Genomic DNA, 15,134 nt, shown 5'->3' on the forward strand with positions numbered 1-15,134 from the left:
ATCTCCCCAACATTATGACCTCCGCTTCAACACAATATAGGCAATCAACTTAGTGGCTTTGTGGTTAGTTCCCCAGTAACCAGGGTTTATTTTATCTCAAACAGCTATTATATATATATATATATATATATGCACCAATACCTTCTAATATAAAGTTTATTTGCTATTATCTATTCAGGGTCTATAATGTCCATATAGGAGCACAAGCTTATTAAGATATCTGTCCCGCACATGCGAGGATCTGCTTGTGTATCTCTCCAGATCTCACTGCAATGAGTCACACTCGGCTTTTATTATTTCCTCTTTCTCAGATATTGGAGCCGAGACAGGCAGGAAAGCAGATGATATTACTAGATTAAAGAAATGTCCCCGGGCCCCCCTCAGACAGCCATGCGTGCGAATATTCCACAGTTGGTTCAGTACAGTTACAAGCTGGCACTCAGTTCGGACCCCCTTTGCCCCTCTTCCTGCTGCTCTTGGTTTGTTGTGCCAGGACACAGAAGAAAGAGCAATTCTGTTTGTTCGCTTCATCGCACGCTGAGCATCGAAACACTCCCAATTGCGTCCACGTCCTCTCTCGCTCTCGGAGCATCCAAACATTCCCTGATCTGTTTGTTGCTCTCGTACTTGATCAGCAGCCAAACATTTTCCTGCACTCAGGCAATGAGTTTCCAAACGCTCCTGTGATGTTGTCTCTTGACTTGGACACGTCTGATTATTCCGCCGGACATGGTTCTAAAAAATATTCCGACGGAGTCTGGTCATATTCTAAGGAGAATCTACACACGTGGATGCACGGTTGTCCTCTTCTGTACATGAATGTCCCGGCTATGTCTAGCCTTCTAAACACTGAGGGTACCAACATCTTCAAACTATTTATAAGTAGAGATTTATTACTTTAGCTCTAAGGCTTCATATCTGTAACAAAGTTAGGTCCTCTTACCTGTCAGGAAGTTGGCCAGATCTTCACATATTGATTAGGACCTCTTCCACATGGTTCCTTGGTGGGATTCACTCATATGGCCTACCAGTTTCATACTTTGTTTCTATTTTTGTTATTAATATTATTCATATAGCACCAACAGTATCCGCAGAGCTTCTTGCAGCACATCCATTCAAAGGGTCTGACAAAATAAGAAATGACAGACCAAGACAACCCGATACGTAACGAGGGCCCGGCTCGGAAGCTTACAATCTAGGTCAACAACACTTTCTGCTGATACATTTAAGCATTGCCTCTTCTGATAGAGTGCCTAAATATGAAAAGTCAAGACTATCTATGACAACCTCCTAACTTATAGAGATCACAGCTACCTCCAAACTGGATGAAAACCATTGGTCTTTCTACAATCTCTGCTAAAATACAAATAACGCATATCTTTTTTTGACTTGATGTGTCAATAAACAAATCTACATGAATTTGGTACATGTCTGGTCTGGTCTCCAAATTCGGCAGAAAGAATGGCTACATCTGCTTGCGACAGCATGGCTGAATCATACCTAATTATGACAGAACACGTTCTGGGACTAGAAAGGGCTTGCTATAGTGTAATGAACTGAGAATTGGAACTCGGAGGTGACCAAAGAATCCCCGGTCTTCATCTTTTTTCACTAACTGTACCCATGAAACACGGCAGACTACATTAAATGTATAAAGATACACAATAAATATATATATACGGTATATATATATTTATATAACAAATCTCACGGCCCCCGGGTTCCAGGGACGTAGAGTTAAGTTTTAGGACTCAAAGAGGCAAGCATTTTGTTTGTACGCATTTCCATCTTTATGGCGGAGGCTGGTAACGGCCAGTGCTAAACTCTAATATGGCCTCTTTATCTGCATTTGTGTTTTATCGGGTGTAGATGATGAATTAAACGTTGGTTCGTCGCACACTAAAGATTTAAAACACAGGATGCGGAAAAGAACAGACTTCTGATTGTTTTCCATTCCACGATACATATGCCTTTCCACCAAACGCTAGGAACAATTGTCCGTGTAATGCCGCAGGTAACAGAGCATGACGGCCTGTCTTACATAGAAAAATACTAAACAGTTACATGGAATACAAAATCCTTAATAGTCATTGGAGTCTATTCCAACAGCTAGGGCCAGCTCATACTCAAGGTTAGTGTAGGTGGCTTGGCGTCCCTAATGGCCACTAGGGCCCTTCGTAGAGCTTTGAGTCTGAATCCAATGTAGTGCAGTCAAACATGTCACTCTAATGGCGGGGTGGTCTGACCATCCAGGTGGTTACATGAATGACCGGTAAGAAGGGTCTGTCTTCCAAATTTTTTGATCCTGTGAGGGCTTGGAATGTTCTTTTCAAAAAGGCAAAACATTTGCTAAATTAGCCCGTGAATGAGGGAGGATGGAGATAATGGCAAGAGCAGGTGCAACTTAGTCCGCGGAATATTGCTAATTTTGGAGCTTGCTTTGGGAACAGATGTAAGATTTGGCAGCGAGAGCTTGCTGCAGACTAACAAGCTCCGTGCAGAGGAAGAGAAATCTGAGAGAGAAGCAGCTTAGGCTACTAAACCAACATGGTGCCAGCTCTTTCTGTACAGCCCTGGGGTGCCCGGAGCTCACAGATCTGCTCTACATATAGCACGGTAGGCTGTGATCACTAACAGTCGGGAGAACGAACAGAGATCCCAGGTCCCGCTACCTCCACAAGATCCCAGTAGAACCTCTATAACCAAGTTCTGGAATTCAACACACCCCACGGCTGATTGGAAAATACCTGGTACTGGATGCATAAAATTAGAGAGGTTTTTACTGATAGAACATGGAGAGAAAAACCAGGGAATTTATTTACCAAGTGTTTGCACGGACTGAGAGGTTTTGCAGAATGTTTATAAGAACACGAAAGTGGTGTATCAAGAAGAGACGTTTCAATGTTCATTATCATTAATTATACTGAGAAGTAAGAGGTGATGATAGAAGTAACATCAACATTTTAGGGATCATAGGCATATGGCTCAGAAGGGATATGTCATCAACGCACCGATTAATCAATACTTAACTTTCCTGGTATCAAGTGGAAATCACTTTTCATCGACCACACAGAGAATTAATGGCCCCCTAGCATGCAAATTGCAACCACGTATTCAAGAGCTGGTCCTTTATAATGTACAATGAAGTTGGTAAGAAAAACGTTTTAGCTCCATGTTTAGTGGAAAAACAACAGAAAAAATGGAATGAATTTGGTGGGAAGATATATGAGGCAGTAGGTGTTCCATAGAGAGGTTATTTGGAGAATTGAAGGCAATTGGTCCCAATAAATACTCATCCAAGAGGAATGGAGCCCTGGGGAGAGGTTATTTAGAAAGCTAGCGGTTCAGATAGCGTAGTCAAAAATTTTTTTCCCTGCTCGGATGGAGCAAGGCCAGAATTTATATGGTGTGCCAACAGGTGTCCTACTGAGAAGGTTTATGGAACCCTAAGAGACCTTCTTGGGACTTGTTTTATTAATCAAGAGGGGGATATAAAGCAAAGGGAGCATCCAGACTAGACTTAGATCAACGTCAGCTCCCAGGTAAAATGATTCTCTGATCTCATGCAGGAGGACGCTGCCTCTTCCAGCTTCCCGCAGAGCTAATTTCCTTTGATGTTTCGGAGTCATTAATCAACATTATCAGCTGGATGTGATAGAAAATAAAGAGCTTTCTATTAAACTCCTAGGCAACTGCACACTAGCTGTACCACCTCCTGGAGAAGTAATTAATCAGAACCCTTGAAAACAGCACTGGGGGACACACAGCCTTCGGTTTTCAAGGTGCAATGGACTACTACTCTAAGGATGCTCAGCCAATCAAAACTACACAATGTCTGCTAAGCATCATGGGTGTCCTATATCATCAATGGTGTAACTGTGGATCCGGCAACACATGGCACATGTGCTATAACCAGGGTGAGGAATGCCTTTAGTTCTTTAGAACTGCAAATGGCCATCACCCAGCCGGCGAATGCTAACGAACATATGCCCTGAAAGTGATCAATTTGCATGCAGGGTCAGGATGATATTATAGAAGAAATGCTGAATTCGTAAACAATTTTGCTGTCACGACAAGGAGTTCTCTCACCACCGAGCTGTGAGTCATTAAGGCTGAGAACTTATTATCTGTCATACTTCAACAGTCAAAACTCTAATGATCATGCCTGGGAACCTTCTATATGAACTAACCCCTGAGATGCTTTAAATATTAACCCTTTAATGGTCCATCATGCAGATTTTATGTAGCGACTCATCAAATGTGTTAACCGAATGGTTCTAATGCCAGTCCTCATGGGAACATTGACTTGTCGTTATTTAAAGATACACCTTATTGAGTCACTGGCATCCAAGCAGGAATATCAACCATAACATATTGCTAGCAAAAGGTGTAGAGTATAAATGTGGCGGCACCAGACTCTATGACCCTGAGAATCTGCCCCTTGGAGCAAGAACCCCCCAGAACTCCAGGTCAAATCTTACAACATTGTCTAATAATTGGATGGCTTGGAGTGGAGCTGGACCGACAGTAGCTCTTACTATCGGCAATCAGTTTCCACATTGCTGTAAATACGGACGGTATATTGGAAGCGCGTCCCTGCTTCATCCCAAATCATCTACTCATTCACCGAGTAACTAAGATTAGCAGAAAACTGCCACCAAAAATCCACACGGTCATATTCTTGTATAAACACAAGTGCCTGTAGCGGAAAGTAATATCCTTTTTAATATAAAGTTTAAATTAAATTCCATATTTATTCCTGGAATAAAGTTCTTAGTCTGTTAATGTTTTGCTATTTTTGGTTTAATTCAATGATCAGCCAAGTGCTGGGAATCTTTTTTTTTTCTTAATCATGAAAAATCTAACAAAGGGAACCCAGATCAGGCAACAACCAAATGTGGTAATTCCAGAAAGGCACTAAAGGGGCGTGTCTTATTAAAACAAAATGGCCGCATGCATGGCGGGATTCTAAAGCAGTTTTAGAGGATTATCAATTGTGTAATGTTGAATAAGAATCTACAATATCTTATCTCTATATCGTTTTGATCTAGAACAATTTTAGAAAGCCTTTTTTCTATGAGTCTTGGGGATGATGGGAGTTATAGTTCATTAACAGCTACAGAGCCACCAGTCAGCTATAGATTAATCACAGAATGAATGCTATTTATGAAGGGCTAATTTTAGTTCACTTTTTCTGGAGCATCTATGTCATTCTGGGGAAAAAAAAAACTAATGAGGTAACTCAGAGATATCACGGGGAGTATATTCGCAGCAGGATTTTATTTACATTGCTGTCTTCGCTAATTAATCACCGCGCAAGATTATAAATTAAAAAGTGCATGTCCCATTATCATTAAATCCTTCTCCTGAATGTGATGTTATTTGGGTAATTAGTCCCAATCCAATCTCGGTTTATTGGTTATATTATGAATTGTTCGGGTGGGATTTTTACAAGCAGGCTTTATTATTACGGGAGTTTAAACGCAAGAAACGTGTGCGCAGAATGTAGATTTTTGGTTTTTATCCGGGATAGCGCTGTGATTGTGAAGTGCCTGCAGGTGCGTTGGATAAACGGGAAGGGAATTACTAAAAAAACAATATGTATCAGTCTAGATCTACTAATTTGAAGGAGGCGTCTCTCCCATTGCTCCAGTTCCTGTGTTATGCTATGGAGTCTTCATTTTAAGTCCGATCTTCATGCACTGGAGTCATCCAGGACAGCGGAATTCGGGACTCTACCTCCCAAGCTCCGTCCTCCGGCGAATTGGGGCAAAGTTAGTAGGAATGAAACTGTTTAGTACTATGGTAGGTAACTTTTTTACATTTAGGCCCTAGTCATACCTGGAAACCTTCCGTTGCCAGCTACCTGCAGCTATCCTTCTTTTGAGGTTGTGACTATCTATATAAAAGGGACCTGGTTAGCCGTACGAGGGGTGAGGTAGGCCGCAGATAGTATTAAAGGAGCAGGGAGTAAGAGTGGAATTGGGCAGGAGTAAGCATGGTTAGTTGTGGAATAGTGACCCAGAGACTCGGAGAAGCAGCACCTCACCCGGACATCCCGGGTCAAACATGGGGAATACTCAGATATGGTCCCAGTGGACTTCACAGGGGTCTATGACACGTTGCAAAGCTCTGTTACCCAAATCTCACAGAGATACAGCTGGGTTTATACATGTAGGGTTAATTGTCTTCCTCATCAGCACAGGGAGACTAGATCCAAATAACCCTAAAAGGTTTCCAGTATTCCATTAACTTCCATTGACTAAATCTTGGCAATCACCGCACACATATACACAGCAGTAACTGCGGAGACATGCGTGTCTTCACACTCTGACCCATATACCTTTAAGTCCTAAGTCCTGAAAACAGATCAATGGAGGACCGCATTCTAAGATGCACATCCCGGCATGGCGTGCCGCCTCGGTATGATCCTCTGGAAAGTGCAGCACTGTAGCAGCTGCCGCTATCATAGGTCTGCCCGTGGCTATGAGCATTATGTAGGTCAGAAGAATATTTATGCCAAAGAAGGACCACTGAGGCTTTAACACGTCTCCAAATAACGAGATTCCAGATCACCCTGGTGCAAGGATTAGCATAAACCGGCTTTTTTTTACTTAAAGGGGAACTGCCATATCTGAGATACAACATGCCTCCCAACTGTCTCGCTTTGCACTGGACAGTCTCGATTTTGTCCCTCTATCTGTTCCAGCAGACTGCGCATGAGACTCTAGCGCTGGAGGTTGCTTACAGCCGCACGGCTCCTCTGTTAAGCTATTATCCCAAAATATCTCTGGAGAAGGCAGAAACTTAAAGCACGTGATGTCTCTTTAGTTTACGTGACTCAAAAATAATAAAAAAAGAAAGAGCCAAAGAGCTTGCAATTGAATCCCAGGGTAACTGTGTCCATACTAGCTGTCAATAGAGCAGAAAGCAACAAGCTGTCTCGTGTTTGAGACCTCTGAAATAGTCTGCATGTAGACAGCTGCGTTCCTGTAAGAGCTGACGCCAGCAGCCAAAAAACTCAAGCGGCATTTTACTGTGCCAGAAAAAAATCATTTTACGTTCATATTCTACGTTATTGCACCCGCCTGCATTAATAAAATGGAGTTAACACCAAAAAAAGCCTAGAATCCTAATTCGGTGTAATCACGGCATTATGTGCTTTAGCGGGACTTTAAGTCTCCTTCACATGGCAGATTGTATAGAATTCTATGCCTGTGGCTCGTATCCACTGAGAGTATCACAACATACCCACGTTAGGGGATCTCCCCAACCAGCCTTGGCTATCTACTGGCAAGGGTGGGATAGTTGGGGTGGCTACCCAGGAGAGTGCCTGAAAATCGGGTCTGTTGTGACATATGAATTCCAGATGTGATATAGCAGTGAGAATGACACCAATTGGGATTCTCAAATATCATTAAATTAGAGTAGAATATGAAAGAGGCAGCTTCCGACTGTGTGACCCCAAAAATCTGCCCCTTCACCCCCAGACTGGACAAATCCCACCCGCTCCTGGGTATGGATTTAACCCTAAACTCACTGAATATCTATATACTGTAGATTTTAGAAGGCAAACTTTCTGCAACACCGAAACAAAGTAGCTCTTGTTGTTGTTGTTGTCTTGTCATGACTTTTGACATTAAACTGCCTTGAGAAACCTCCCCTCGCCCGTGCGTTTGTTTGTTCCTCACCGGGTTTTTATTTCTCCTACAGCTGTTCCTATTTCTATTAATGGTTGTTACAACCTACATATTAAATTGATTTATAAAAAAAATTATCTATACAAACATTATTTTACTTTTTGGAAGCTGATTAACTTGTGGCAGAACTCACATATTAATCGGACTGTGTCCTGTCGTTTTACGCCCCTTTACCCCACTCTATCCTTACAAAGGCCCCCCCGCCATAAATGGATAGTAACTTAACAAAAGGTAGAAAATAGCTGATACATCACCAGCGGACACTGAGCAACATCTTCCATTACTCTCAGCCATCCAACTACGGCTGGCCGAAGGAACGCGGGCGTTAAAGTCTAACAGAAACCTGGTTGTTTACTTGTTTTACGAGATGGCGGATAATCTTTGTGGAATTCCGACATATTTCAACTCGTTAAGATCTTATTATGCATCATTTACCATCTGGTTTTGATCCTTTGATGGTGTCATGAGATGAGAGCTCCATTTTCCCGGCATTCTTTCTTTTTTTCGAAACGTAATTTCTCGAATACCAGTTCTCCATACGGGTGGGTGTGGAATGCTTCTGTTCCAAGCATTTCTGAACACTTTGGTATATTTTCTGCTCTTGAAAACAATGTCTATTCTATTTTTACACGTTGACACCAGCTAATAGAAACATGCATTTCACCGGCAGATCAGATGCGTTCAGCCCCGTCTAGTCTGCCCGTTTCTCCTGCTGTAAAGACTCAAACCTTAATCAGTCGTTGGTCTCGTCTTCATTCATACGCCTATCCCATCCATATTTACATTCCTTACTGTGTTAACCTCTACCACTTCTGATGGGAGGTTTCCTCAACACCCTTTCATTAAATATGAATTCTTACCTGGATGTTTCCTGTCCACCCCCCCCCCCTAAAGTTTCAATGGCGTGGTCCAGACATGGACATGCCAGAAGAAACAATACAGCTAAAAAAAACAGTGAAATTTTTTTTCTCTTTTAACCTTTCTTGATTTTTTTGAAGAACATATATGAAATCAATATGAATATCAATGTATGATCTTCTTGGCATCAACCTTGGCTTCCTCTGATGGATTCTGGTCATTTAAACTTTTTAATGTTAGGCATCTTTTTTCACCTTGACAATGCTGAAGGTCATCTCAAATGAAATATGCTTCCATTTTCAGAGCGGCTGCTAATTTAATCAATAGCGGGAAATAATTTCATCGGTAAGCCCATGTATGCGTCCGCCATTATTGTGCCATTGTGCAAATGCCAAGCAGAGAGAGATGAACATTTCATAATTTGCTTTAGAATTCCAGCCCGAGGAAACAGCTGGTTGCAATTGCAAATATTTAGATGTATTTTTTTGTGCGTGTTTATCTTTCTGACTCTCTAGATTAATTGCAAACATTTGGGTTTGGAGCTATTTCTGTGTTCAGACAGGCGGGTGAGAAGTGTATAATATGTGCAAAAACATTCTGCCTCGAAGAGCTCAGAAACATGGAACCTCCCTGGTGTTTTTGAGCTGGGATCCAAGAAGCTCCTCAACCCTCTCCTCAAGGAACAGTCCAGGAGTTAGGTGTTATTCAGGTGTGTCTAAGGTGTTGCAAAATTAATAAACAAAAGCATCTTAAACACCTTAGACATACCTGAGTAATACCTTCTGGACTGTTAGGTGTGCCTTGAGGAGAGGGTTGAGGAACACTGCTCTAGGTGACCAGGCTGGCTACTCGTTTAGGGATGTAGGGTTGATTTAGCAAGGTTATGGCATCGGGCAGCAAACAAGGATACTTTTATGGAGAAAAAAAGTTTTATAGTAGAGACATTTAATTATGATTGCCCTCCTGGTGTGTTCGATGACAATGTTTTATCACGAAAAGGTTAAGAAATCAGTTCTTAAACTTTGGACATTTAAAATTATTTGGTTCACCATCAAGATACTTGTCTTCATCCCCATAGCAGGAAGAAGAATTACTACTGCTTTAGAAATTATTTCTACTTTAGCAACTTCTCCTGCTGCTGCGTTCCTCTACTATGCTCTCACCATTGATGGCGTAGATCTCCTTTTGCTTGGACAATCATGGCTTATCATAGAGGACCAACATGGCATCAACATGTTTTGAGCCTTCTACTGTTGGGTCCTCAGGTTCCTCCCTACATGTTGAGCACACATGTCAGGATTAGAAGAAGGAGATGTCCTCCTCTAGGGTTCCCACCATGTGACACTATCAGTGATGTCAGGGTGATATGACATCATACTCATGGGTGAAGTATAGATAAGACAATCTGCGTCCGCACAGATCTCCTTTTCTTGTTAGATCTGGAGGACCGGGGGTCATAAGTGGCACGGAGTTACAGCCGCGTGGTGGCCGCCGTTGGCTGGTTGTGGGTAACGGATACTGAAATGTATTCCTGTGATGAGCTGCAGGAGTTTTAACTCATTAAACCCTATTAGGTTTGACAGGTAATAAAAGGCAATCTCAAGTGATTTCGCTGCGAATAATAATTGACAATTCTTATTGAAATCAGTTTGGTTATTTAGCCGCAGACACTTCCCAAGTGCCTCTTTCTCTTTATAAACGATTCCAAAATCTCACAAGTCTATTCTTTATATGTACAGACAGGCGGTTATTCCGCTCCAGGCAAACGTCTCCAGCCAGAGAAGAAGGATTTTCAAGCTTGTTTTATGTGTTTTTTTTGGCCACACTCCTCCCATTTCTTTGCAAATGCCCCACCCACATTGTGTTTTTATTTATTTTTTTTATATATTTTTATATTTTTTATATTTATCATAGAACAAGGCTTTCCATTGTGCCTGATCATGTCTGCAGTATATTTTTTCTATACTGTGCTCCTCCCTATACTGTATATGGACTGTCTAGACAACATACACGTCTCCCACTGCACCAAATATAAGGTTCACTTTTGTCATTAGATTATTACAAAAAATCCATAATCTCCTCCATTTCACTTCTCTAGAACAACATTTTTATTTAATTAACCCTATATCCAAATTAAGTGGGAAAATGCATTGATAAACGATGAAGGAGTTAAATGATAAGCTCTGGCTAGGGCGTTATGCTCTATACATTATCCGTGTAAGGTGTTTGTGATGTCATAGGATGCAACCCCCTGTTTTCCTAACAGCATTCACAATAATCTGGACACTGGCCGGAAAAGCAGAGAGGTTTTTGGGACTGTCCGAAGAAATTTGTGACTGTTGGCAGCCATGCATAACTTGGCGAAGAAACATGACATCATACTCTGGTGCTCACCTGCTCTACACCTAACTAGCTCTGATGTCATATAGTAAAAATGTTTCTCCAAAGATTGTTGATTCCGTTGGTAAACCTCTTGCTTGTGTTCAAAATTCTGAAGCGGAACCGGATAAGGATCATGAGAGTTGTAGCTCAACATCAACGGCTACAGGTTGGCTACTCTTAACATAGAGATCTACAAATGACGTCTAGAATAGATAAAGCTTGGCTCTTTCTGCTATAATTCTATCTGGTTTATCCTTGACATACACGGGGTGGAAAAAATAATTCCGAGATCTGGTTCCAATAAAAAGAAAATCATAAATCATAATAAAAATTCTCTAAAAAAGGCCCTTCTGAGTCTAAAAAATAATGTTGAGCAATTCCCTTAATCTGATTACCCAATTATTCTTCATGTGAGATATACAGAACAACTATCCCGGGCTTCTAGACCAAGTCTGGCTATGTGAGAATAGGACAGAGAATTCAGTATTCCAAAAATATTAATTACTAAAACTCTCCATAAAGACTCTTCCTTTAATTAGTTACAATCCCTACCGATGTTAAAGGTCCAAGAGGAAATTAAGTCTGGGTCCCTGGTAACGGACACAAAAAATGATATTTTAAGTTATAATAAAAAGCTACATTATGGGGAATTTATCTTTAAAAAAAATGCAGGTTTAGAACGAGCAAGAATAACGGGGTGAATTCCGGTGAATTCCGTACATGCAAACAAAGAACAAATCTCATCTGTGTATCAAAATTGGGGAGCTGCCAAATCAGCTGACCGTACTCTGCAGACAGGGTGCAGGGGGTAATAATTCACAGAATACACCTCCGGAAGATGGTAATAAGACACGGTATATAAACTAATTTGATAGACAAGTGAAGAAGACAAGATGGAAGAATTTTACTTTAAGACCCATAGGAGAAAAAACTACTAAAAGGGTAGTTATACTGAGAACAGCCTTCCAGCTGAAGCAATTGTTAAAACAATTAACGTGGGAGAACTTCTGAACCGATCTAGTATTCAATAAGTGAAGGAGATGACACTCACCGTAGAGAAGTTGTGTGGGCCACAGGTCTCTCCTCGATACTTACAGGACAAGAGCATGTCCTCCAACTGGTGGCCAAGCCTGTCCATGAATCCTACGCTGATCCCATCAAAGTCCCGCGGTGGCAGGAAAAGCCGAAAATCAGCCAGTTTGTGGAACCATTTGTGTTTGTCCTCTGGCAGCAGCTCTGCCAGCATGGGTCGAGTTGTCCTGTTTGCCAGCAACAAGCCCAACCAGTAACCCGCGAAGTAGAGGTCGCTCTTGCTCAGCCGGTGAAATCGGACTGGGTTGTTGTTGCAAAGGGTCACAGCCGGGAATGCCAACTCTTTGCTCCACTCCAGCTGTACTCTGGTGTGCGAAGGAAAAGAAAGCCAATACAGAAGTCTGTTGGATGACCAGGACAGAAAGAGGCCCAATGAGGTGAAAAAGGCGAGGAACCAGAATGCGCGTCGTTGGAGCGCCAACCTTGGCGAAAGCACATATTTCAGGCCGTGGACCTTGGCATGTTCCACTGAGGGCAGGGATAAGGCACGGCGACGCTTCGTTCTCGCACAATGCGGAGGGGGCACCACCTGGGCATCTCTTCTGGTTGCTCCTGAGGGGCAGCTGCCAGGTGGAGCTCGGATCCTCTCTTCTCGAGTCATGACACTCCCCCAGGGACTCACCAGCAGGGGGGCATCTCGTTCTGGGCATCGGCAGCAAAGCTGGGCACCACCACCCCCTCATTCATTCAGTCAGTGCAATGTCCAGAATGCCAGCGGAAATGTAATTGCCCAGATAGACCCAGGCTGGCAATAGAATGGGGGGGGGGTTCAATTCTTTGTTGTTTTATAGAAATGTTCCCAAATTAACTCTCTCTCTTTAACCTTTCCTCTTTTTTAAGACTCTCCACAACATTCATATCCCTGCTGAACAATCATCCAAAAACGTATTATCTCTGAAGGTGTAAAGACGGTGCTCACTTCAAATAGTGCTTTCTGGCGCTTGGTCCTTTGCACAATCAGCGTTCTGTCTCCTACACACTTTAAATATAGGAAGACATCTCCACGTCTTGGAGAAACATCAAGAAAAAGTAGGTGTTAGCTCAGAGCAGAAATACCCCTCTCTTTCACTGCCAACTTGCCCGACGATCTGGGCAGGTGAGCTATGAGTAAATCCTTTTGAAGATTTCTTTGGCACTAACGATTGTTTAATTACCACCTTCTTCTTCTGAGCTTCTCTTCTTCTCCTTCATCTACTAATCCTCTTCTGATGATTAAAAGCAATAGAATCCTAGGGGCACAGACCATAAAAATACTGCTTATACCCCTTCAAGGAAAGAAGGGTGCAAAAATGAAGACATTTCTGTAGCTATGTCTCCGCCGTGTCTTCCCAACACACAAAGCATCTTAGTTAGACTCTTATGAATCTTGGCATAGTTACCTCCGGATCAAGGTCTCTAGCTGATGGATATCATCCCTCATTAAGCTGTAGGTGAAAAAAATCTTTCTGGTGTGTCAATGCCGGGGCTCACGGTTCACGTTCGGCACAGCTTCAGACACCGGGCAGCAGATTCATCCTGAATACCCTCTTGCTGTGTCCACCCCATTAAAAAAGGGCTAAAAGAACCCAAAAAAACCTTGCGCCTCCGCTGGTTTGATTCGCGTTAACGCAAAGTCTCTTTTCTCTCAAACAAAACTTTCAAAGCCCAGGCGGGGGAAGGAGCTGGGTGAGTTCAGCACTGCGGACAGTTCTCATAGCGTCTGCTCCCCGGGATAGGCAAAGCATGCTTAGCTTGAGATGTTGTGCGGACCGGGCAGACGGACGGGTTCCCCGAGGGGGTGCATCCTTAGAACACGCATTAAACCGAACACTTGACGGTATTAACAGAGACAGACGCACAGCCCGCCTGAAGAAGGCGATCCCGCGTGAACGGTCGGTTGTGTTAAGGTGTCATCCGACACGTCCGGTGCTCTTTTCTCCGTCTCTGCTGCACACAGGCATCTCTGTTTGTGCACCAGTGCAATCCTGCATTACCGTAATCCTCTTTGTACATCAGCGTTTGCTGAACTACCATCAAGCTTAGAAAGCAGGAGCACTCCGACACACGCTACCCCCCCTCCTTGTCCCTTTAACCCTTTCAATTCAGAGGCAGCCTGGAACACATCTGTGCATGTTATACTACGCAACGTTTCTTAACCTGTTCACTGCCTTGGACTACAGCGTGGCTCACTCCCTATAGACTGTTTTTTTTTTGGCCCTAAGTGCTAATTATTTAATTAAGCAACTGAGGCTTCGTTATCGCTATTGCCAACGCCGTTACATCTACCTTCATCACCTTCTCTAACGAAGAGATTATGTTCTTTTCAACACACGTAATCACTTCTATTAATTAGTGTTGCTTTGTGCAGATTAGAAAGCTGACACGTCTCTCTTCTTTCTTCCCGCAAGCCAAAGGTTTGGCTGAGACAAAGAGAACCTGCCTGATTAACACCGTCATGTTATTAAGTAAACTGTGTAACAGTGTTAAAGAAACCAGTGCTAATACTGGACTATTATTACATGAGAGACACACATCTTTAGAAAGGAAAACTAGCCACAGGGACATAACAAAGAACAGAAATGGGGCTTTTTCAACACAATCTGTGACCAGGGGAATCATTCTTAATTCTCGATGGCCGTTTGTGCCATTTTTATGTAACATTTAAGGCATTAAGAGATACTCCGCGGTATGATTGTGTACATTTTTTGGAATAAAGTAGAACTATAACACTACTCCCCCAGGTGGACTGTTGCTGAAGTGCACACTTTTATTACTTTGTATCAAGTAGACATTTTAACCCACAGAGTGCAGAGGTAAAAAAAAAAAAAAGTAAAAGGTGAAAGGGTTAAAAGAGAAACAAAATGCTAAATAGAGTTTTTTCGTAATACAACACCGTTGTCACATCGACGTAGCAAGCAAGACATTGTCTGGAACTAGCGCGCATGGAAATCTGTAAATTCATTTTAATGAATTCATCTTTTTAATTAATTTTAATGTTTTTTTAACACGCAACTCACAAAACCAAAAGTTGCCTTACACACACGGGCCATGCACATACAACCCTAGTCGCTTAATATATAGTTTTGCGTAACTGTTAAATGTTATATCATCGGGTGGGGAAAT

General features: G+C 42.3%; 1 protein-coding gene across 2 annotated transcripts in view; it reads right to left on the reverse strand.

Moving 5' to 3' along the window:
* The window catches only part of ASIC2 (acid sensing ion channel subunit 2), a 120,241-nt gene that overhangs the window by 55,229 nt on the left and 49,878 nt on the right, over positions 1 to 15,134 (reverse strand). Inside the window, exon 1 of one of the 2 annotated variants that reach the window (XM_053454106.1) lies at positions 11,992 to 13,313. The exons of the other annotated variant lie outside the window; for it this stretch is intronic. Within the exon in view, the coding sequence (XP_053310081.1) occupies positions 11,992 to 12,633 (642 nt within the window). The 5' untranslated portion in view covers positions 12,634 to 13,313. Of the gene's footprint in view, positions 1 to 11,991; positions 13,314 to 15,134 lie in introns of those variants that run through there. 2 annotated transcript variants of the gene reach the window in all.

The sequence above is a fragment of the Spea bombifrons genome, chromosome 13 (genome assembly GCF_027358695.1).
Source record: "Spea bombifrons isolate aSpeBom1 chromosome 13, aSpeBom1.2.pri, whole genome shotgun sequence".
NCBI classification, from domain to species: Eukaryota; Metazoa; Chordata; class Amphibia; order Anura; family Pelobatidae; genus Spea; species Spea bombifrons.